At 37.3% G+C, this 25523-nt stretch overlaps 1 protein-coding gene across 1 annotated transcript; it reads right to left on the reverse strand.

Annotated features, from left to right (window-relative positions):
* Nucleotides 1-514: 514 nt before the first annotated feature.
* On the reverse strand, nt 515-12861 carry LOC128708783 (substance-K receptor). Its single transcript, XM_053803767.1, has 4 exons — nt 11886-12861; nt 10007-10227; nt 3167-3287; nt 515-1455 (listed from the first exon to the last, which is right to left on the reverse strand). Exons 1-4 carry the CDS (start codon nt 12859-12861, stop codon nt 515-517), a joined length of 2259 nt encoding a protein of 752 aa, XP_053659742.1.
* Between the last annotated feature and the right edge of the window lie 12662 nt (nt 12862-25523).

Genomic DNA, 25523 nt, shown 5'->3' on the forward strand with positions numbered 1-25523 from the left:
ATTTCACAATCGTTACTCGACGGAAGCACATCAAATCATGCTACCCCCCGCCGTAAACCATTGAGACTTAGTATGGACTTATCAGATTTAGCATAATAATTTAGCATAGCAGATACGATGTACTTCCGAACAGTACGTGCCCGTCATCACTACGAGCACTCAGTATATATTCCTGCCACATCGTCTGGGCGCAGTTTCCATTTTTTCTGATTACTGGTAATGTGTCAAAAATGAGAAATATTGCACAAACGCTTCATTTCATTCATGCACATATTTGTTCGCCCTTCTCGGCGGGAGAATTGTGGAATGAATAAAATTTTGCATCGATCCAAATTCTGTTGCTTACTACATTTTTTTCGCCGACAGTCTAGCGGCACATACGTCTGGTTCTGCTTATGTAGATTGACAAAAGCTGTCAATACTGAAACCATTCCGTTTCTGCTTCCAACGGTAACCTCATATGTCTAACGCATCTAATAAATTTCGTTGATAGCTGCTGCAAGACATCAATTGTCTAACGGTTGATGGTTTCGCGGAGCTTTATCTCCCTCATGTACGCTTCGAGGTCGTCGTCTAGAACTGAGTGGTTTTCACAGCTCCTATCCTCAACACTGACAATATGTTTTCCATCAACCGCTACGGATGCGAGTTTATTCGCAAGTAATTGGTCTTCGGCCAAAGATGCTACATCCGACGAGGGATCTTCGTAGAAGTGAACGACTGCCCCAGAAGATGACGTCAATTTTTGCTTCCCTGCACTGGTTCCGGTGGTTTGGCGCAGCGGACGCACATGTTGAAAGAAACGCCACAACCGTAGCCGGCTGCGCTGTTGCTGTCGTTGCCGGTTACGCACGAATATCTCTATGCGACCATCCTGACCACGTGGCTGCTTGCAAAGAAGCCGCAGCGTATCGCTGCGCTCCGACAGTCGATTGCTTCTTGGCGTAATGTCCATCTCCGACAATCCAGTACTACGCGCAGCAAAGTTTCCCACACTAATCTGATTAATCTGGATACTGATACGCTTAAGCGTTCGATCAGCAAGGTGTTCGGAACCTTTGCATCCACCATTGCTGCCTGTGGGTTCAGGTTCGCTCGACGATGCAAATATGTTCAATTGCAGTTCCCGTTCCTGTGTGTACAGATCCAGTCCTGGGCGACCAGGTTTGCTAGATACAAGCACATTGTAAGCCGGTTTCTCGCCGTACGATGGTGGAATGATTGCATGCTGGTGTCCGTAGTGGTAGTTATATTGGGAAACGTTCGCATGTGGCTGGTGGTGGTTATGGTAGAGGGCCGTGTATGCGAACGGCGAAGAAAGAACGCTCTCTTGCACACCGAGTGCCGTTGTCGACGACGCGCGCCTAAGTGATTGACCTCGGGATAATGTTATGGAGTCGAAGGATTGTTTCTGAGTAGAGGACGAGTACAAGCTTTCGTCCTTAATGGAATTGCCTGCAATAAGAACGAAAAATAAAAACAGAACTAGTAAGCCAGATGCACGGGTCAAGCAGACTTTTGAAGGCAGAGTGTCAAACAAAGATCTTTACAGAGGTTCAATTTTCGTTTTGTACGCAAATCTTCGCATAAACAATACTTAAATCCTACCCGTTTAATGAACGCACGCACCACTCTTTGAACGTTTAATTAAAATTCTACAGCATCAGCGAATTTTCGGTTAATCAATAATCTCAATTTATCTCAGCAATCTTATCTCAGCGTTATTTATAATAATTTATCTCAGCATAAATCAAACATCTCATAGAACGGGATAGGAGGCTCACATACCAATCATACAGTTTACTGTTAATAGATCCGGTACAATATACTTGGTATAATGAGAAGTGCATATTTAAAAACAAAAACAGTTAGCAAACAAAAATAGTTGATAGCACATAATACCATCTTAGCCAATAGAGCGTTTTTTTACATTTACATTTTTACATTTTTACAGTTTTTTTACAATACATTTCTATCAGAACATGTCAAGTTTAAGGCAACATAAACAAGTCCAAAACAATGAATGTCGACTCAAGCGGATGAGTTTTACTCAGCACTCAAATAATTTGGGCATTTTTGCTGCCCTTGACTGCGAAGACGTAACGGGCTCCACTCGAACCAACCCTTTCTTTTTGGGAAGCAGTTGGGTCTGCTCAACTACCGGCCGGTATGCTAAATCTGTTATATTTTGTTTTATAGGCAAACCTTTGGTATTAAAGATTTTCCACTCATATGGATTTAGATATGTTGTTTCTCATAAAATTGGAGTCCTGCCTTTATCTGATTGCTAATACTCAAGGTATGCCATTTCGAAAAAGAAACAAACCAAATCAATGCAAATGTCACATACATAAGCATAAATCAATTTAAGTCTTGGAACCAATATTTTTCCTAGATGCTTTATTTTTCTGTGGACGCAACATTCAATAGTGTTTTTTATAGATGTTTACTAATAATAGTAGCAGTAAATAAAAAAGCTTGTGGTAAATGTGCATACGACCTAGAAGTAAACAAAAACTTTATTGTTTCAAAGGTAAATTTGTCACAATTCTTCTGTTGTCAAATAAAAGAAATTGTTTTTCGCCCAAAAAAATGCACAGCTTTCACGATCTGCTGTAATGTATTTCCCCCGACGAAATGTCACTGTAGGAAAATTGAATTGCGTTCATTGAAGCGAATCACTTGGATTGCTCTGATAGGCAAAGGTGGTATTGAACATGGCACTTGCAAAGTCTTGTTAGCACAAATAGCGTTACAAATGCATGCGTGCCACCAACGTTGATCCAGCAACGTCGAAAAGCGTAGGAGAGCTGTCTGAAATAACTGTGTAATATATAGCGACACAGAACAAAACAACACTCAAAACAAAAAAAGAATCTAACGAAAATCTCAAGCCCTCCAAATTATCACGGTGATTGATTTAAAGACTTTTTTCCTTGATACGCCCTGATCAGGTAACCATAAACCAATTGGTGTAATATGTAGTGATACGGAAAATAACAAACTGGACTTTCGTCCTTGAACGAACTTACTGTTCATAAATGCATGCGAATGACATAAACCAGAAACTTGAGTCAAACTTGCAATAGTCAAACAATTTTTTTTATGATTATTAGGAATACTGCCATCAAGTGTTAAGATACAAGAGAACCTTAAACTAGCTTACCTGAGATATCGGAAGATTCCTTGTTTGCAGCAGAACGTCGTTCCCGTCGGGGCAGTATTCGGTATGATCGCTGCGTACTATTTGATTGACTCGCAATTTGACAGCAGTTGGCCAGCGTCTCCTAAATAAAATGGACTGTAAATGAATCATCTTAAATAACCAGATGAGACCAGACGGGAGACCAAGCTCAACACTAAGGTGCGCGTGTGAGTGCAACAGAAATAGTACAACGGAGAGATAAGCACCCGAAACCAAAGCGAAGAGAAAATGTATTATTTAGTTTTGCGAAAAAAGATTCTACCGAAAAACGCAACGAAACATTTATTTACAACTACGAAACAATTGCACTATGCAACTCTGCTCCGATGTAATTAGTATTAGACTTAGTAAAAAAGAAGAATGCACTGTGTTTGGTTACAGAAATCTAAAAAAATAAATTAATTACTCTAAACCAAACCATTTTATAAGGTAATATTCTTTAATTAAATGTACTTAAATCTAAAATCTTATAATAGCTTGTGCATGGAATTCGACGCGTGCCTTGGAAAGCCGCCACTTATTGACTAGTTTTTTTTTATATACATGGTTATTAGAGTTTAAATATCTTAAAAATAATTTCGCCCCACTCAAAACCTGTGTTGGGGTATGAGATGGGACTTCACCATCATTATTATTATCATCATCATACACTGCACAACAATGGCCCTTTTATAATGAGTATCTATTATGACGAGTTTTTTTGCTACAATCACCTGTAAATATTACGAATATACTCCTTTTAGACATTGTTTGACTGACATAGACATTGGGGCGGTCTGGTGACATGATAGTAACAGAGACGGTCTGCACACGAACGGACCGGACCAAAATCCCATCCGGAACCAATCCCCCGTAAGCAGGGACTGACCGACTGACACGGGTAAATCAAGTCACAGAAAGCCAGAAATGGGAGGCCTAGACCTCTTGAGGTTGTTGTGCCGATAAAAAAGAAGACATAGACATGAATTGTTGACAATCGTTAATGTACTTATGAACTTGGCCAATAGTTCAGATTTGGAAAATGAAGACGGTAATATCACAGAATTTCTAACGGAGCGCCTAGAAGTTCCATCCGTCGTACAATTTGTGACAGATGACAGTAAATATACAACTTCAGCACAGGCTAAAGAGAAGTTTAGAAACAATTTATGTTATAGTTTTAATGATCATTAATTTGATGAGGATAAAACCGATTGTTGTCATACAAATGATTTACAATGCAAACCTCCCGCGCAATAATGTTTCCCCAAAACTACTAAAACACTGAAGTTGATTAAACTCGTTATTATCTTATTGACTGTCATTTAAAATCATTACGTCCATTACGTGAGAGTAGCTAGTTTTGATACACATGTTCCTCATCCAACCACGATTGGGCCTACGTTTGTTATCGTTTCGTGAGCTTTATGTATAGCAAACTCTATCCAATGTATTTACCGTTTAAGTTTTAATAATTTACAACTGGGTGATTGAGCCTAGCAAGTGCACATAGCTTATTCTTAATAAACTTTATTTCAACAATATAGCCGAATAGCCATGGAGAAACGATCCGGATGGGATTTTAAAACGGTTCCGTCGTGTGTTGTCCGGTGCCGCTACCACCTACACCATAGGACCATACCAATATTATGTATTTTCCAGATACGCATGGTACAGCACACGAACGTGTGCTTAGATCTTGGAAGCTACCGACAATCATCGGGTCACGCATTACCACATTATACGTGTTAACATCCATAATCATAATCCCCACCTGAATTCGAATGCCCTAGTTAAGCTCCTGGTCTTAAGGTATCGAGACGCATTCTAAAAAAGATGAAGATTCTCACAGAATCGTTAAGCTTCACCCCTACCTCACGCAAGATTTTGAACCGATTTTGCGAATGGCAGGGTGTACAATTTACAGCGAAGTTCTTTGTTCTCGAGTTAGCAACGCCTATTCACTCTAACTTTGGAAATAAAAGCAAGGAAACAACTTTTCGATTACCGTAAGCACCTTTTCAGAAAAAAATTTCCTTTTGCCCAAAACTTTGCACTCTTTTGAGGGTTAATTAGTGTTTGTTCGGTTGACAAGTCACAGGCGTATAAGGTTGTGCGTTGAATAGCAGCTCATAGACGCATTTGCGTACTAAAAGTTATACTTTGTAAACTCATTTCCGGTCGGTTTTAACAGTGCAGTTTCCGTAAAACATCAAAGAAGAAGATAATTGATAACGGTGTCTGACCTTTTTTTTTTGGTCGGTAGAAAGTAGAAATAGCTGATAGGGTCTTTTATTATGATGTTAGGCAGTTGCCTACCAGCAGCACAATTGTTGGGAATGATTTATTATTACTCACAATTAGCATTTTTTATCTTTTACTTTGATTTACATTTTAGGATATTCTACATTTTGTGCCGTTCTAACGTGTTAAAAAAATCTCACAATTGGTTAACAATTTTTTTACCGATGATGAAAACTTTACATAGGATAATCTATGTTGATAAAATCAAGTATTTAGTTACCGATTCAAACAACTATACATTGAACTTATTTTATTGGAAACGAGATTTTTTTTCTTCCCATTTCATAAATCCTTTGAAGCGATAATTTATAAACGAAGTATCCAACGTTATTTAACATTGTACCAGATTTGTGTATTCATTTGTTTTATTTTTGTACAAGTCAATATGTTCACATATACTTGTTGTAAAAGTCGAACCTCATTGCGGCTATTGTGTTGAGTATATCATAGAAAATACATGAAAATATGAATATCTTATATACCTTCACATTTGATACTTTATCAACAAATATCTACAATTCATCAAATATTTTTCTTACTACTGAGCTACAGAGCTGTTTATGTTCCTATCCGATTTCTCCGTTCTCGTCCCTCTCTACTTATACTTAATCGTCGCACTGCAGTAGGCCGTAAAGATCCTCTGCTGGATGCAATTCGTGCTATCAACTCCTCATCTCATCTCTTTGAATTTCATCTCCCCTTATCAGCGTATCGTTCCCGCCTATTTTCCATTACCAATTGATCTTCCTTCTTTTAAAAGTTGTTCGGCCTAAGTTAGACTTAAATATTAGGTTTAGTAAAGTTACATAAATTCATATCGTCTAACCGTTTTGGTAAACAATATAAAATAATAATAATAATAATAATAACAATCATATTAATATAAGGTATTTCAGTGTCAATATTCAAAGGATAAATAACCCTTGCGAATTACTATTTCAAAGGATATTCAATATTACTTTCATAGCTAAATTGCTCTTAACGAAGTGCGGACGTAGTATGCATTTCATATTTCTGGTTGCTAAATTGAGCATTTCGATTGCGCGCCGCACGTTATCCTGTATCATGGAGAATGTTTGTGAAACGACCCGGAAAAGCTCCACAAAGCAGTTGCTGTATGTAAATATCAAAAATAAAATCCTTCATTGATTCTTTGAAGCCGTTCGATTTTTCCACATAAGCGTAAAGCAATCGTAGGCTTGGTTCACCTGAAAAAAGTATGTTGCTTAAGGAAATTGTTTTTCCTTAGAGGGTAAATTTGTTGGAAGAAAAAGCACCAAGAGTGGTCCAATCTGTTCCCAGCGTCTGGACGGCATTTTTATTTGATATTTCAATCAGAGATCTGCACACGCTTCGCGCAATTCTGTAGTCCCGTGGAGAACGATGTAATATTTACATTTTCAAGAACGTGATGCCCAAGATGTATCGGGTGAGTTCGTGCTTACGACCAAGCGTTTCTAATGGATCATTTGTATGTTTGTGTACGTTTTTGATTAAAGTATTTATTATTGTTCCTATCGTGCCGCTCAATTTTCGTGCTACAACTTTGCACAAACTTTTATAACGAATCGCTTATGAAAACCCCAAAACAATTTGGTTATGATTTACCCAATCATGTAAATAATCAGGTCTATAGAATTTACGAAAATACTTGCTCCTGGTTTTCATAAACAGCTACACACTGCTGTTCCAGTATACCTAAGAGAATTCTAAGAATATATGTTTTTTAGAATCTGATTCGTTTCATAATAAACATAGCGGTATGGTTATGTATGCTGGTGGGTTTCTTCGAGGATTTTTTATTATACCTTGTCAAGGATTGCAATTTTTTTTTCAAATTATCAACTGCGAAAAAAAAACAACTTCAAGCGCTTGACAGAAATCTATTTCTTAAAAAGTTGACATCACTGATTCTGACTGTTATGCTTCTTTGGCTGGAAACAATTCATTCCTTCGCTATATCAAAAGGACTTTACTACTTTCGCCATTCTCCCGTTTAAAGCTGTATCTGATTAAAGGTGTAAAGCGAAATGAAAATAAAAACGTTGGAAATATATTGGAATGCGTTAGAAAACAACAAGTCGTGAATAAATACTAGAAAAAACAGGGTTTTGAAAAAAACATGTTAAAACCACATTAGGCCACATTAATTTGGAATGCTCATACCATCAAATTTTATTTTGAGGCCTTTCTATTTCATTAAAAACTTTTGGATAGGTTGAAGTACTTGCAATTTTGGGTTCATATTACAACTTCTCACATACCTATTGTTCGTTGGTATTTACCCTCCGTGTTTTGTAGATTATGATACACTAAACGGTTCTGGACGTGGCATTTTGAAGGATCAGCGAATGTATAACTTTTATGCAAGCAGATGCTCTAAGCATTCGTAGCAACTAAAGTTTTTATTGTGGGGAAGTTTTGATGTCTGTTTGTTTAAAGTACTGCGCGATACTAACGATGAGAGCAAAAACAGATGAAGTTTTGAAACGAGCATATTAAGCTTAAAAATTTTATTTTATTTGTCGGTAAACAACTAACACTTCTTCTAAAATAACTAATCATTTCTGATACAACAAAATTACAGACTTTTTTTTATTCCAGCATAACGGCCATATTGCTAAAATCACAGAATTGCTTAATAAAACATTTTAATGTTTTTAATTTGGTTAAGAATTGTCTTCAGTAGTTAAGCAGCGATTTGAAAAGTTTGCAATAATCTGCAAATGAAGCTGTTGTATATTTGCTATATTATAGCTATGTTATGGTATAACTGTCATTAAGTGCCATTCAACTGGCGTTATGTTAAGTACCGTTTGCAGCTTTATGATCTTTGAAACGGTCAGCCCTCGGATATCCCTCAAGCTGGAGCTAGAGTTTGCAACTAGATAGATAATTAAATATATTCATAGGTACCACCTTTTATATCAAAAACCCTCTCATCACCTCTATTCAGGGGGTCAGGAAGGAACGATATAAATCAGTTTGCAGAAGAATTCCTGCCGTTTCGCACATCAGCAAGCATAAGATACAAAGGAGATAAATTTAACCGCGGTCTAGGCAATGTGTATTTACAGCCCTACGTAGAAGGAACGCGGGTGAAGCTATAATAATAAACTTCTGCCAGTGAACGTGGAAAATAAAAACATAAAAAAATACCATCACAAACGCTCGCTTGGCACGGAACGGGCGATCCCAAGATCGATCCCGGTAAATTGTTTCCTAACCTCTGATCCGCATATCAGCCATGCCTGCTGCTCTCTACCTAAGGAACCCATTCGCTCCAGTATGGCATAAATCTTTCGCCAACGCGCTACTTCTCGACCGGTATAAGCCACACAAATTTACATTTCCGTAACCTATCGCTGAGGGGGCAACCGGGATTTTCATGAAGTTGTCTTTTCTGTTCTCAGTTTTGCACAGTTTTTTTTTTTACTATTTGCTAGAGCAAGATCTTGCTTTGATGACGGTTGATAAAATAAAGAGTGCTCCGAAGGTGCGTGATTCGTCGCATAAACTGGTGGTAGTTTCATCTTCTTTATAACCGTTAGCACATTTTGTTTATTTTTAGAAGTATAGAGCTAGGTGCGTTGTGACAATCTCACAAGTCTGGTCTGGTCATTAACTGTCTTATTTGCTTAGATTTTACTTTGGCAAAGCAAGTTTTGAAAGACGTATGGTGGACTAGTGTGAAGTTTGCGACATTCAAGGTGCAAAACGACATTTTAAAATGACGAATTTATACACAGAAGTAATACCGATTGCACACAATCTAAATCCGTTGAGATTTACATAGCAGCTTTAAATTTTATATCTATTTCTCAAGAATAGGTGTTTCTCTTAATGGATAAATCAGATTATAGTCTTATGCGTATCGACGACATTAATTTAGATAAGAGGTGTAAATATTAGGTGCTCAAGAATTTGAATTTAGCTAAAATAGTAGTTAGTTTTAAATTCATTTACTTCATTACGGTAGATATTATGCAGATGTTAGAGAATCCACAAAAACATGCTCAAACTCAAGAATATAATCATGTTACACTTATGTTGTTGAAACAATTCCTCAAGGTTTTCTAATGTTTTTTTTTAAATTATGTGATGTTATTTATAACTACAAATTGAGTAGGCAGTTTTTAAGAGAACTATCATATATGAATATGTCAAAATCCATTATATAGTGAAACTCGTAGCATTTCCTTCCGGGTCTTCCAATTGCACTTCAGTTGTGGTTGTCATAGTAATTTCAATCCAGCTGGATGCAACGTCTAAATAATTAGAAATTCCACATTACCAATAGGCTCAACAATAATCCCGTCAACATGCACACTAACACTAAATAGATTGGCTTAGAAAAGATTGAACTACACCTATGAAAAGCATTACATCACCACACGGTTTCTATTTCGACCCCCAATTATAAGTGAATACCAAATAATCTTGTTCGTCAGATCAAGCAAAGCTTACAACAAAAATGACGCTGAAGGATAAGCGATGGAAATTAAGTAAAGATCGTACCTTGAACGCCTGTCGGAATTTGTTGCTCATGATGTTATACAATAGTGGGTTTATGCACGTTGACAGATAATAGAGGATACCGGAGATGTAAGTTGTGACGACGAACAGCTTCAGAATTAGTGGGTCGGAAGGTTGGTGGTCCTTGTCTACTCCGTAGATGTAAACAAGCCGCTGCGCATGGAATGGTGCCCAGCATAGGAAGAAAGCAACAACAACAGCCACTGGAAAACGTATGGAAAGCAGAACATGTGCCATTAAAGCGACGAATTCAGCCAATGTTTATCGTGCGAAATCCTTAAAAAAACTCCCTTCCTATTTTCCTTATGCGACATTAGCAACAAGGATGAAACAGTAAAACAAAATCAATGAGATGATCACATTTGGAGTTGTTTTAAGCTTATAAGAACCTTTTATTACTTAAATAAGTTTTCTGAGCTGATCCAAGATGCCAAACATATATTCTAAAACAATGTGGTTCAAGATGAGAATGAACATTTGCCAAAACCTAATTCAGTCTGTCCTTCCTGTATAATTTAGTAGATTATGTATAACAATTTAAATAAAATGTCTATTTTCTATAATCTACTTTAATTTAAAAAAAAACTTCCTGTGACTGGACTTGTAAGGAGAACATAACCAATAAATGACTGATTTTAAATTATTATCAGAAACATAGTAAACAGAAAGCTTTTTTGTTTCCAGTAGTTGGAGTTCAATGCTCGGTTCGGACCTGTGTAACAGTTTTGATGACGTACACGGACTCGCAATCTTCATTCAATCGTATCTTTCATTCTTGCCGACAACACCTTGCCTGTCAGATTAAACGACTCCTACATGGAAAAACTTTCTATGCAGCAGAACAAACCATTTCCTTCATCGTTTCCCCTCATCCGTTCTAAAACCTCATGAAAATGTCCCGTAATTTTATGATACCGTAATCTATGTGCTTGAACATCCTCACACTCTCGTCCATGGGTATCACATGAAATTCATAACGAAATGTAATGCCGTAAAATTATCATAATCTAGAGATCTGTAAATAACTGTCATAACTGGCTGTTTTGTAGATTGAATGGCACAGATTTTGGAATTTACAACTCCAGAATCCAAAAGAAAGGTTAGTATTGTTAACACCTTATACACTCTGTGTTTACGGGCCTGGCAATTCTTACAAATAAAATAACTGTGATTTTTTGTGTTTATTAAGTGATTTAAAATACATATTTTTAACGGACTTCAGCTAACTATGAATTATGTTATAAAATAGAATACTTGGTTTTATATTAATAAGGTTTGGTTCATTTATAGCAATTAATTCGCTATTATAATTACTTATGATACGCAAAGCCTCCTCATTTGAATGTAACATTAGCCTCTAACAATTTACATAGGTATGCATAAACCTAACAAAGCCGATGCAGGCTACCGAAATTATCTCACCAAAAAGCACCTTTCGGAAAGTGAAGGTATCTTTAAGATATTTTGGTTATTCATAACTGCTTACATAGGACTTACATTGGAAAAGAAAATATTTGCTTTGCAGAATAACGCTAGAAACTAACAATGACCCTTTTTCCATCTTGAACCCTTTAAGGGTCCCTTATCAAATTGTTAACGCAGTCATCTAATCTCAAATAAAACCCGTATTCAAACTGTTCGTTCAGCGTGTTGAATGCCTTTTTTATCATATTGATGTACTGTGGAAATTGCGATCAAATAAACAACAAAGTAAATTGAACAAATAAATAAAATAAATATGAAATTACTGTCCTAACAACCATCCCACTAAGGATTACGGTTGGTATTCACTGGAGGAGTTGTTATCAATTCAAGATGAAAAGAGGGTGAATTAGCGATGAATTATTTTATTATATCTTACCAAGCATTTTGAGAACACGCCGTGTGCCCTGGGTGTTGGCGGATGACTGACGTGAGTTGGGCAAAACATTGTTTCTTCGCTGCAATGTACCGTCGCGCTGCATCAGCGTGGAGGAGCGCAGTTTCAGTCCGATCAATGCATACAGCACGGTTATGAGCGTCATTGGCGCGAAGAAGAACAGAAAGGTAGAAAGCTCAAAGGAGTGCTGAATGATGATGCGCTTTACCACGCACTGGTCGATACCACCTTGGTTGGTGACACCGAACTGTAGCGCCTGCGGTACCGCCGACACGATCGCGATCAACCAAATCACAAATATAAAACGTATTGCACGACTAAGCTTGGACATAGTATGTGAAAGGAACGGATGACAGATGGCAACGTACCGCTCTACCGTGAAAGCGGTAATCGTCAGTACGGTTGCATTGGCCGACGTCTCCGCAGCAATGCCGCGCAGCACGCAAAATGTTTCACCAAACACGTACGGGTACTTGCTCCAGATAAAGTAGATCTCTTGCGGGACGCCCGACACCAGCAGGAGAAAATCGGAAACAGCTAGGCTAAATAAATAATAGTTGGTGGCGGTGTGCATAGATCGATTGCGTGCGATCACGATGCATGTGCTAATGTTGCCGACGACACCAGTGAGGAAGATCAGCAGATAGATGACCGTGATTGGAATTACCACGTAGAGTGGGTCTCGTTTCGGACCGTACAATTCAGTCAAATTTTCTATGCCATCGGGTAAAGCGCTGTCGTTTTCTGATGTCACGACATGTATCAGCTCGTGGGACATATTTATCAACGATTTACTCACACTGCCCGGGAGAATCAAATCACTCGAGTGGTGCGTTTCATATCGCCCATTCTCATGCGATCTCGTACTTGCCAACAACGACGTTACTGTTGACAATAGTAACTGTGCATCGCGTTCCGTTCGTATACCACTGATATCTACACTAGAGCCTGGCCACATGGTGGTGTACGAAACTAGCCCTGCAATAGTTTTATCGCAGGCACAATACGCAACCTTTGTCCGCTGTTGATCAACCACTCCTTACTTTGATTTGTTCGTATTGTCAGCCGTTTTTAGGGTTTTTCTTGCCTTTTGTCACTGCTAGACATTATCTATGGATTTGATATCCATGCAATCACATTTTGCCCCACTATTCTTTTGGCAGCCGCTTTACTACACATCAACATTCACTCAAACGCCATTATACCTTTGGAGGAAAGAAAAAAAAGAAACAATTAAAAATATATTTTATAATCGAACAACGAATGTCATAACTGGAATAAGACACTCGAAAAAGAAACCAGTAAAAATGTTATGTATTAGAATTGGATGAAAGATTTGAATATTGTTTGTCTGTATAAGAGATGAAGTATATAGGTCCAATTACGCTATTATTAAGTAGGCATTGTAAAATATAAGACTCGCAAATAAATAATGACCGTTTTGATATTTCGTTGTTGTTATGTACAATGAGGCTCGCTTGTGTGTTCTTGTCTTATATTCATCATTTGCGGGAAGTCTTAATTTTTTTAAGTGAGTCGAATTTTAAGTCATGACGAACGAACCTGGGACTATATAGAACTCATATAGTCCCAGTACTTCAGAAGATGATCAGAAGGATTTTTGTCGAAGTATGTGTGGACTAGCACTATGAGCAGTACAGCTAACTTACTGTCGTACAGCGGATTAGACTAGCAAGGATTCGGTGGGCTGGTCACGTGATAAGAATGACACTCACAACGACTCAGCCCGTAAAGTCCTTTTAGGTCACCCACCTGGACAGATGAGGCGTGGTGGGCCCAAATTGATATGGAGTGATGGCGTTGATGCGTCCGCCAGAAAAGCCGGGATAATTGATTGGCAGACGAACGTGTTCGACCGTGAGCGGTTTAAAGGACTCTAGCAGCAGGCCAGGACAAGTTGTAGCGCCGGACAAGTAAGTAAAATCATGACTCTGGGGCGATCCTGATGTGTATAGATAGCGGCACCGGTTTTCAAACAACAGGACCGATCCAAAATCCTATCTGGACTAAACCCCCGTACGCAGGACTACCTATTCCGCTACGTCAAAAACAAAGAGAGGCAGAAATAGCAGGTGTAGACCTCTTGAGGTTGTTGTGCCGATTAAAAAGTAGAAAATCGACACTTTGATAACAAGATTCATCCGTTACAGAGGTACAAAAAAATAGTTAACCTCTCTTTTTTCCATATAATTTATATGAAAAGATAATTAACCCGTTTCACACTAAAACAATGCTTAATATCGATATTCATGTAAGTTCTTTAGCATCCTGTGTTAACAAATGCAAACAGCCCGACCGATATCGTTAAACCCAGCCGATCGATGTTACGGTATTTCTCCATAGAGAGCGCGGCAGTCGACTCGCAGAACCTGAACCCTCGTGCACCTTGTATGGTTAATAAAAGTGTTAATAGGACGTATGGTGTCAAAAGAAGTTGTATAATCGAACATTCGAAAAGCCTGATGCGATAACGCAACAACCTGCTTGTATAAAAAGTAATTAAAATATTTTCAGTTTTGCTCCATTTAAATTCTTAGTCAAATGGTCGTTCGTTGTTGTGGATGATCTTGAATATTGATAAAAAATTAGAAGGAACTTTTTTCTCGTACAGATATTCTCTCATAGATCTTCTGCATCATCACAATCAAGTTCGTCAACATATTTTAACACCTTCAGTATGTTTTCAATGAATTATTATTATGAAGAAAATTAAGTCTTTAATTATCGGTTACACGGCTATGCAAGAGAACTCTGCATTGTACTCAAACTTCTAGGTGCATCTAACGGGATTTTTGACTTTAAGATTTCCATTTCTTTTCATATTGTCGAAAATAATCCTACCGCGAGGCACTAGACCTAGAATAGCTAGGCCTTGCAGTTGGGAACATATACTGTATATAGCCTAACAAAACTAAACAATCTAAAATCTCTTTGAAATATCTTTGGTGTACTTGGTAGCGGCATCGGTCCCTCACCACAGGACCAGAGGAAAATCCCATATAGATTTTCGTAGTAAGGATTGACTATCCGGTTTTGTGGTAAAATAAGTCTATAAAACCTGGTCCGTTCTCACGATTAAAATGTTTTGATTTTTGCGAGCTCGCGGGGCATCTATTGATCTGGATTCAGCAATGCGACATTCTAGGATCAATCACAAAATATTGAATATTCCAATATTGCATGAGTTATATTCAATTATCTGAAACCAATGAAAAAAACAAATATTTTGTTGATTAAAATGTATGGCTAAATTCCATGTTCCGGTTGACCAGTTTTTTTCACTTCCGTCATCTTCACCAGCTATTGCCATTCGTCATCTGGTATTGTTTTGTTTCGCCGATTCAAAAATGTTCCACCTCCATGTTTCAGAACAGAATTGTTATGGAATTTTCTGTTCAGTATTTCTGATTTTCGTAATTTTGTGTACTTTCACTTGTAATAATAATGGCAAGTTTCCAAGCCGTTAATAATGATTTAATCAAAACAATCTGTCCGTGTACATATCGTAGGATGTGTCTAGGATTTCCATCCATCATGAATAGATTCATATTCCAATCATTGGAACTCTCTCTTCCGTTATATATTTCCACCTCAGAGCTGTTGCAATGCCATTTCAAACTGTTCATTGTATTTTAAGTTATTCGTTATTTAACTTATATATTTAACCTTATTAACAATTTAAGGAAGAACGGCTAAAATATCTTCTACCGAAATATCGTCTACGGAACACACCGCAAATACTTCAAAATCCAAGAGAAACTGTTAAAAAACTATAAGTTAACCGAATCGGGAAAGAAACCTGTTGTTAGACTGAAATTGTTCAAAATTCCATATGGTTGGATGAAATCGTTATTCGTTATTATCGATTTCGTTATTCTTGAATCGTTACACATTCTGGAAAAATCCAGTATGCATTGATTGAAAACGATGTGTTCGGCAAAGAAGCCATCATAGTAGTCTTGAAAAAACAATGTTGGCGATATCCTGTGTGCTGAAAGAGATCTTTTTTTACATTAAAAACTCAGTTCATTTGAAAAAAAAAAAACTGCTATTAGTAGATGCTTTGTGGTGATGTTTCTTATAATTTGCTATTTACTATCAAATTGTGCCTAAACGGGAAGACCGGCTGAGTGACCGTGTATACCAATGCAAATGTGCGAGTGTAAATGTGACGAAATGATCACAAGTTTTTTCATACAGATCGAGGAGGTTCGTACTTTTGAAGAAACTCGGCCATTTCTGCATTTCTTGTCGCACGGACAGCCGATCTAAATTTGGTTCTTCGAACTTGTTACGCGAACATCATGCGAACGGTAGAAATTCACGGTATTGGATCGGAGACAATTATAAAACATGGAAAATTGTAGAAGAAGTTCAGTAAGTAAAAGCTTACCACAGAAATAAACCATTTGCAACCATCGCTCAAAACGTAAATTTATGTTTATGACGAAATAGACCTTTATCTACACAGGAACCTACGTCGATTGTTACTGGAGAAGTAAACCGATAGAAAACTGTTCCTTTGGCGAGAAAAACATAGAAGGCGTTACAGTAATATAAAATTGTATATGCACGTAAATCGTAGAAAATGTGATCCAAGTAGTGGCGTTATGGTTTCCTTAACGGTTACACACGTTTGTATGTAGATAACGCAACGGACTGTTCATACGGGTGGCCGATTGTTGTCCATTAGCTTAAAAACAAATAGCTCAGTTCAAGAGATATACTGCACAGTTGCAAGAGCTTTTCAGGTGTTTAAAACCTAGCATCTTTCAGCATGCTTTTACGATTTTTTTTATGATTTCAAAACCTTTCGGCGCAAGGCTAGTTTCGAACCAACCGCCCACCCTTATCGACGCTGAGATGTGCTCAGGTTTGGCTTTCATAAACCATCGCACGGTGGCAACTACGTAAGGCACGATAATGGTGATGACGGATGGCGATAAAACTGACATAGTGTATCCTTTTTCTCTGAAGGTAAAACGACCCGAAGGTTGATGGACTGGAATATCACAGATGTGCCACAAAGCACACCCATGAGCCGAACATGGCTTCCTGCATTCGCAAGGACATAAGACACTCGCCGAAGATGGCGCAGATATCCGTGCGGCTAAAAAATAAATTGCGGTGCGTCATCTCCGCTTGAAAGGCACACCTTAAAGAGCTTTAGCTTGCTTTGCCTATTGTGCTCTCTATTCTTATTCGTTTGTACTGCTTTTAGCGGTTTTTGATGTTTTTGTTTTTGATGATTTTTCTACGAATTAATGGAAAGTATGAAATAATATTCTTGTAATGCTTTATTTACTTTAATTCCAACGAACGATTTTGTTACCATGGCATACCATTTTTTCATGGGTTAAATGATAATGTTAATGATAAACTGGTAAAAACAATGGATATTACCGAATACCTCATACCTTTTTTTAACCCATGAAAAAATAATGTATACTTCTTCTTGGCTTACAATTCTTTATGATCTGCTATCCTTTCTTCGGCTGATTATTCTTAATTCTAGCAAGCTTAACGTTCATTATTGAATTGAAAGGTATTGAAAGAAAATGAAGGGTATAACCTTGCACTTCTTCTTTATCGGCACAACAACCTCGAGAGATTTAGGCCTGCCATTTTTTGGTTTCTTTGACCATTTGATTTTTTACCGGTTCTGTCAGCCGGCGTCGCTGCCAATACACCACCGGGCCGGGCCGAAGTACCTTACACATGACGCTTAAAATTACATTGCAAAAATTTTTTTTTGTTAAATCGGGCATTTACCATAACAGCCCTTGTTACGGTGAAACGATCCGTATAGATCGTACCTCACATCGCAAAGTGAATTTTCCCGTAGAAATTAATTGATATGCCATTATTCCGTTGCAAATGTTTAATCGGGTACAATTATTGTTATAATTGTTTTAATTCTTTTGTAATACAATTCTCTGCAATTCCGCAGCGGTCATCACGGTCAGAGCCTCCGGTAAACAGGTACTTTGTCTTCGTCGCATTGATCTTCCATTCAATCCTTAAGGCATTCAAGTTTCAGTTTCAGTCTGGTGAACGCTTCGCACACCACCTCTGATGTCCGTTCGATGTGGTTATCATCCGCAAAGGCAAGGAATAGGAGTAACCGAGTGCAAATCGTGCTCCGTGTAACGAAGCCCGCGCTTTTCGTGACACATTCCGAAGCTATGCTAAACAGTTAATAGGAGAGTATGCCCCTTTGCTTTAATTCCCGGTGAGATTTGAACGGTTCCGATAGAATTTTCGAGACACCCCCCCCCCCCTCCTAGGGATTCATCCGAAACCTCTTCAAGGATAACAAAGCGCTCTCCATTCCCTACTCCAACCCAATACGTCCACTGGGTACAGAATCGTAACATGTCTCTCCAAATATTTGAGATTGGTTGCACGGGGAAAGCCAACCTCTTGGAAGGGTGGGAGATTGGGTTCTCCAGGTCAGAGACGGCTGGCTCTTTTTTGTCCTCACTTTCTTCGGTACTCTAAACAACTGGGAAACATAGGCCTTACGAAAAGACTGGCGTGGGGGGGGGGGGGGGGTGGGGGGGGGAGGGGGGATAGAGAGACCTTACCAGCCACATCAGTAGTATGCGATTCCACAATTCTCAAATCTCACTCGCGTCTCAAAACACTCATCCAGTTCGCAACTCAAAACGTTCGGATGGGTAATTTCGTTTTCTTTGTTCCGTTTCACAGAGAACGAATCTGCATTTCAATAGGGGTTGTTACATAAACCTGCTTAAATTTAACTCCAAATAAAAATGTTCATTTGTTGATTGTCAACCTCATCAAAATATGAGTTTATATGAAATGGAATAAATAAGGAAAATTTTCAGAAATACTCAAAATTTTGGCTAACGTGATAGCCTTTAATATCCAATAATGTCCCATAAGACTGAAACTCCCAAGAATATAATGTTCTTTGGAGTAACCTTGACATTTCCATACAACTTGTTTTTCTCATCGTAACTGATAATTGTTCAGTTTTATTTCTGTAATGGGCTAATATAACTTCAGCCTTGGATGAGATCCAGCCAGTTCGCGTGGGTTCTAGCAATATATTACTCAACCCCTTAAGAATTATACAATTGTGTATTGTTTGGCACAGAACGATAGTTGGCATTGTCATCAATTATTCATCTTAGACTTTTTGGATCGCCTGTAATATGTTGTGGCTTTCAAAGGCCAAGGCTACAAGGGCAACTGACATATCCACATCGCGTCCTACACAATTTCTAAGACATAGTATATTCATCACCAACTTTCATGGTAAATGATACCGTACCACAATAGTTTTACTCATGCAAAATTAAAGCTATGACACAAATAGGCTTCATTAGTAGCATAGCGTAACCAAAACCAACAATTCCCAACCCGACGATGTGTAGAATAAATATTTTTCAGTAATATTTAAAATCAAACTCTATAGCGATTCGATTGGTTATGTAAATAGGAATATGATACAATTCTACTCATTACGTCTCGAAATGATAGATGGCATGGAACTTTATAGTCCTAAAATGAGGGACAAGGACATTAGTTTTATTTAGCAATTTATTCATTTATTTGAAATAAAAATTAAAATTTTCAATACAAACTTTATAATCAAATTCTTTGCAAATTAAAACAATACTGAATTATTCAAAAAACCATTTACGACAATATTAATGATCACTTTATCGACTCGAGTTTATCCGAATTTTACGATCTACAAAACCTTATACAATCGACCAAAATTTATCCAAGAAATGCTATTGACACTAAAGAATCACTTAAATTATCATGTAGTGTTATTTAAAACAAGCAGACGCTTTCTTCTACTTTATCGGTACCACAACCTCAAGAAGTCTATGCCGACCTTTTCTGGGTTTCATTGACTTTGTTTACCCGAAGCTGGATAGTCAGTAATGGGTAATAGGGTAAGAATTTCAAGATTTATAAAATGGTACGAGTAATAAAATTAATACAATTATAAAATTGTAAGGAATTACGTACAATAAAATAAATTAATAAATAAATAAATAAATAATAGTGACACTTACATGCTATTGCCACATACTCATAGACTAGTTGTTCCCGGCAGGTTTTAGTCAATAAAATAATTAATTTAAAGCTGTTTTCTTGTTGTTATACCGTTTATACACACAACCGGGTTAGATTTTGTGTGATGGTGAGCCGGATGTTTAAGACTCTTCACGTCAAAGATCCTTATAATCTTATCGTTGGCCTAGTGTCGAGACCGCCCCATAATTAGTCGGACTTTAATTTCTGCCGGCTATCGTGAAACCCTCCTGCAATAGAAAGTTTTCCATTGGGTCATAGGATTTTACGATTCACGAAACTATCCGATTCATGTTGTAAAGAAATCTATGTGAATAGGCGTCGGGTCGACGTATCATTTTACGACCAAACATTATAGCTGGAAAAAAGAGCTCACGGAAAAGCAACAGACGACCATGTCAGCAATCCAACTAACAGCTACTTTTCATAGCTGCGAGAAAGGGCAAATGAATTTTGATCACACTAATAAAAAGGGTAATCGGTGTCAAAGACTTTAGCTGGATAGAGCACACTGAACCTAGCGCATGGTAGGGTGAACACTACTGGAATACGAAAACTTTCCATCACATCAAACTTCCTTGACCTTGACAATAAGATAAGAGCTTTAATTCATGTTTAGTTAATATTCATGTAGCGCATTATTTCGCTACAGTTGTTAAGAAGTTGTCATAGGATTGTAAAGTTTATACCAGGAAGGTTTTCCTTTGGAATTGTGGCTTAGTAGCCTATTGTGGTATTGTATTCTAAAGTATCGAGAACTTTTTGATAATCCCAATCTAACTCGTGCAGGATTAGCAGTGCTTGTTTAGAAGAGATTACACAGCGGATTACATAGCGATTATTGATGACAACAGCAATTAACTTTAGTTATACGGTAAAGACAGCAAGATTCGACAGGGTTCGTGGGTGATAATGATGATGATATGCTCCAACTCAACGGCCTGGCCGTTTTAACGATTAAAAAAATATCCCAACTCTTTAATGGAGATTTATTGAATTTGAGTTCTTAAATAACTTTTAATTCATAATCAATAAAAGAAGGGTAACTTTACACGTAACGTTTATACTAAAGATTCATCACTGTTCAAGCGAAAACCAGGTCTACAAATATGAAACCATTCATCAACCATCATTCATAAACGACGCTAGTATGACATATAAAATTGTTAAAATATTTTTGTTTGCTTTTTTGTCATCTGTCAACTAAATTTATTCGCTTTGTATCAAGTTTTGCACAACAAGACAATATTTCGACTCAACTAAGACTTAAAAATATCGAATTTCTTAGCAGAAACAGCCCATTCCCATGCCCACTAATCATTTTGAATTACTGCATTCAATTACAGAAAAACGCAGAGGCACAACGAAATTTTGTGCAAGCTTACAGCAGACATAAACAGAGTGCCAGGAATGGTTTCAAAAATTCCGAAGTAGAGGTTTTGATGTAAAAAGCGAAGAGCGTGACTGGTCACCAAAAAAGCGTGAAGATGCTGAACTTATGATATCGACCTGGTAGAAATTGATAGCAGCGGTTAAAGACCGGTGTAACAGTTGGCAGGATATACCAATTTTGACCAAAACCAAGTCAAAATACCAATTTTGCCATAACAAAACAAGAGCCACCCAAAATTTTGTGGAGTCGTTCAATTAGGAGTCACTTACCCACCCCACTCATTCACCAGACTTGGCATTTTCAGACTACCACCAGTATGGATGAATGTGATTGGATGTGTGGATCAAATCAAACTCATGCGAAAAGGTTAAAAATGATGCAATAAATGATTGACTAAATGGATGTAGACCCAAGATGAACAATTTTTTTGGCACGATAATTATAAATTGCCGGAAAGATGGCTTAAATGCAAGAAATGTTTAACAATTTTCGAGTAAAATGTGATAAAAAAAAGTATAAAAACGGTTATTTTACCTAAGAAGTATTTAAAGTTATTAAGCACAAAACAGTAAAACCGAAAAAAACTAAAATGACTCAAAGTATCTCAAAACTGTGAAACATCCTAATCAAACAGCAAATTTGACTTTTTTATATGTAGTGGACACTCCTGCGTATTGCCGGCCGAAGTAGACTTTGACATTCTACGTAATACTTCAAACAAAACATTACCTCTATTGGAAGCTAACTTTCCAACAAAAAAAAATCACTCTAATGGACAAAAAACGCTTATGTCCAAACCACCGTAACATGACATTCGGACGTTAAAATTGTACTAGGCGAAAGGCAATCCATAGACGAGCTGTTCGTGAAATAACAACAAAAAACGAAACAAAGATAAATAAACATATTCCATAATCCACGAATCCTTCGTACCGCACCGTTTTCGTCGTTTTCAATAAACATTGTCTCGAATTACTTACATTATACTGCTGCTTGCAGGTGTACGACAAACCAAGGTGTGGCCTAAAAGTTGACACAAAAGTTTACTAAAAGAAATTCGACCACAGGTCGAATTCGCATTTATCGCGAGGGACCCGGTGATTTATATACTAACAACACTCTACATTCTTGTTTCTGTTTCCTTGTTTCTTGGTAAGCAAAAAATAGAAAAAAACTTAAGGCACCCTACTTTCTCCCAAAGGACACAGATTTCAAAACGAGACCTTACTTCGAAGTTTCATCTCGTGCTGAATTAATTATGTGGATATCTTGAGTTTACACGCGTAGCTGGCAAAAATCGCCATAAAGTAACTAGTCACAATGGACAATTTATTCGAGCATTTTCGGCCTTAATGCTGTTGTTTTCTCGCTAGCGAGGTATGAAAGTGACTTTTTTGTTAACTGTCTTCGTACGTTCTACTAAGACTTCGAACTGTTCCGCTATGTTTTAAGGTTACAAGTGTACAAAATTTGGGATACATATGTAAATATAAAAACAATGAACATATTATAGAGTAGTATTTATAGAGAAAATTAACCACAAAATATCAATGCTAAAATGCAAAAAATTTTAACCATCACAACAACTTACAAACAGATAATGTCAAGCCAAGAAAATTTGTTTAACATAAAACTAAGTATCGGAAGAAATCATCATTACGAAAAGCAGTATTCATGTTAATGAATTTCAATTATAAACCGGTTTTTAGAAAGTTGGTGATATGTATAACTACTAGTATGTATAACTGCTTCGACTACTCATTAAATTATTTTTTATCAAATAAAAGTGTTAAAAATATATGTACACAATTATTTAAGCGTGTTTTCATCAATTTCAAATTTTATTTGCTTATATTTGCCACTTCTGCTGATAGAATGGTAATAGCATTTTATACTTTAAGTTAGTATCAGCCAATCATTGAATTTTACCGAATAACCTGAAATATAACAACACCATTATTCATAAAACGTTGTGCGACAGTTTTTGTGTACGATTTTTATTGCAGCAGATAAATGACAAAGATAAATGAAGTAGTAAAAAGAACTTCACTAGAAGACCATGAATAGAACGCTTCAGCTTTCGCCAACGTACAGAATCAAACAACACGTTATGATGTGGGAGATTTTTTTTAGTAAAACACCAATAGTAGAAGCATGAACAAAACACGAAGAGATCAACAAGAAGTTTCTGATGTTCGGAAAACGTTTGTCAACGGAAAGCAACTAGGAAAGGCTGTCTCAACTGTCCACGCACAGCGATATTGGTAGAGTTGACGATTGAACAGTTTTGACTAGTAAAAGTGTTATCATACTACAATTCTACAAAGGTCCTCTGAGCATGTAAAAAGTGTATTAGAACCATTTCACAAAAAGTTTTAAATTATGTGATAGTAAGGAATGGTGTTTTGCTGTCACCAAAAAGATAAATTACCCAGTGGTCAAAAGATCAATATACAAGTTGTAAGACAGAAATATTACATTGGCTACAAATTATTTCTCATCGGTTCGAAATAGAGCTACAAAAGGTTGGAAACATAGCTCATGTTGGCTTTTATAGTATAAAGATAAATTTCTGCAGACACTTTTACGTGGCCGTGAGACAAAACTAAAAGTGACATTAATTTTCGTTTCACATCTTAGCTCACTGTATGCTCATACTAACGCAACTAATGCATGCAACGTCCACAGACGTGTGGAAGCGACTTTCATCAAATATGTTTTATAACACCTTTTTAAGTACTTTGCTAACCCAAATCTGCGTTTGCCACTAATTGATAATGGCAGAAGCTGCGATGAAGAAACCAGTATAGCCACACCGGGATAGTCCAAGTGTGGCAAGCAAATGAACCTTAATAATGAAACAGATTACTGTCCATTAAATCATCCTCTTCCGCAGCGTACCAAAGCTCCAAATAAGCCCGCGAGAGTAAGCTAATGGTTAATTAGCTTAATTATTCACTAACAGCAATTTATCATCCATCCAGTGTAAGGCTGAAGTGTGACGACACCACCAAACTACGCCCCTCGATTCACAAAAGAAAATAAAAACGATTTCACCGGGCAGCATGCTTGCATATCATAACTGGTGGGGGACTTATTGGACGTAAGACTTGGATGGCTCTATTTAATAACTAATAGGAACAGTTGCATGGTTGAAGATAAGAGAATCATAAATAATCAGTAGTGAAAGTTTACCAATATTATCATTTCCAAATTCCAGAGCTAAGCAGCGTGTGTTCGTCTATGATAAGGAACGCTAGTAATTAGTGTTGTACATCAGATATCAAGGCGAGCAACAATATTGCAGAACGCACCACAAGATTCTTTTGGAAGGTTTTTTTTTTTTTTTTCGTTAGAACGGCCTGGCCGTATCGACTTATTTTACCACGTAGCCGGATAGTCAGTCCTTGCTACGGGGGATTGGCCCGGATGGGATTTTGGTCCGGTCCGTTCGTGCGAAGACCGGCGCCGCTACCATCATGCCACCGGGCCGCCCCCTTTTGGAAGGTTTTACTCGGTTATGAGTTATGAGGTTTTACTCGGTTATGAGTTAAAATTGGAATCAGCTGATTAATTTTGTCTATAGATATTAGTTAAAACTTAAATTAACTGGCCCGTTTCTATGGTTTTACTATCTTAATGGTTTAAGTTAACTGTGATTATAATTATACTTGCAATTGTGAAAAAATGCTATTAACGGAGAACGTTTAGCATAGCATAGCATCGTATTCTCGTATTACATCATACGTTCCATTATGACTTTTTCATGCCTCAGGCCTTTTTACTTAATGGTATTATTGATATTGGTATTGTTATTATTGGTATAGGTAATTTAGTCTAGGATATATTTCAAATTGGTTGGGAGACATTCCTTTCTCCGAGCTGCACTTCAATTGTAAAGAATGTACAATTTTATATACAGTTCCAATCTACAGATGTAGTCTCATATTTCTAGACCTGGATACATGATTCCACAAAATACCATAAGTGTTAAAAAGCGTGCGCTTGTCCAATAAATCTATTTCATTACTACAAAACCCAGACTCATGCAACATCACCAGATATTGCTCTCTCGTACTTCCAAGAACAAGGAACAGATTTACCATTCAATTCAACCAAACATGCAACAA

The sequence above is a fragment of the Anopheles marshallii genome, chromosome X (assembly GCF_943734725.1).
Source record: "Anopheles marshallii chromosome X, idAnoMarsDA_429_01, whole genome shotgun sequence".
Lineage (NCBI taxonomy): Eukaryota > Metazoa > Arthropoda > Insecta > Diptera > Culicidae > Anopheles > Anopheles marshallii.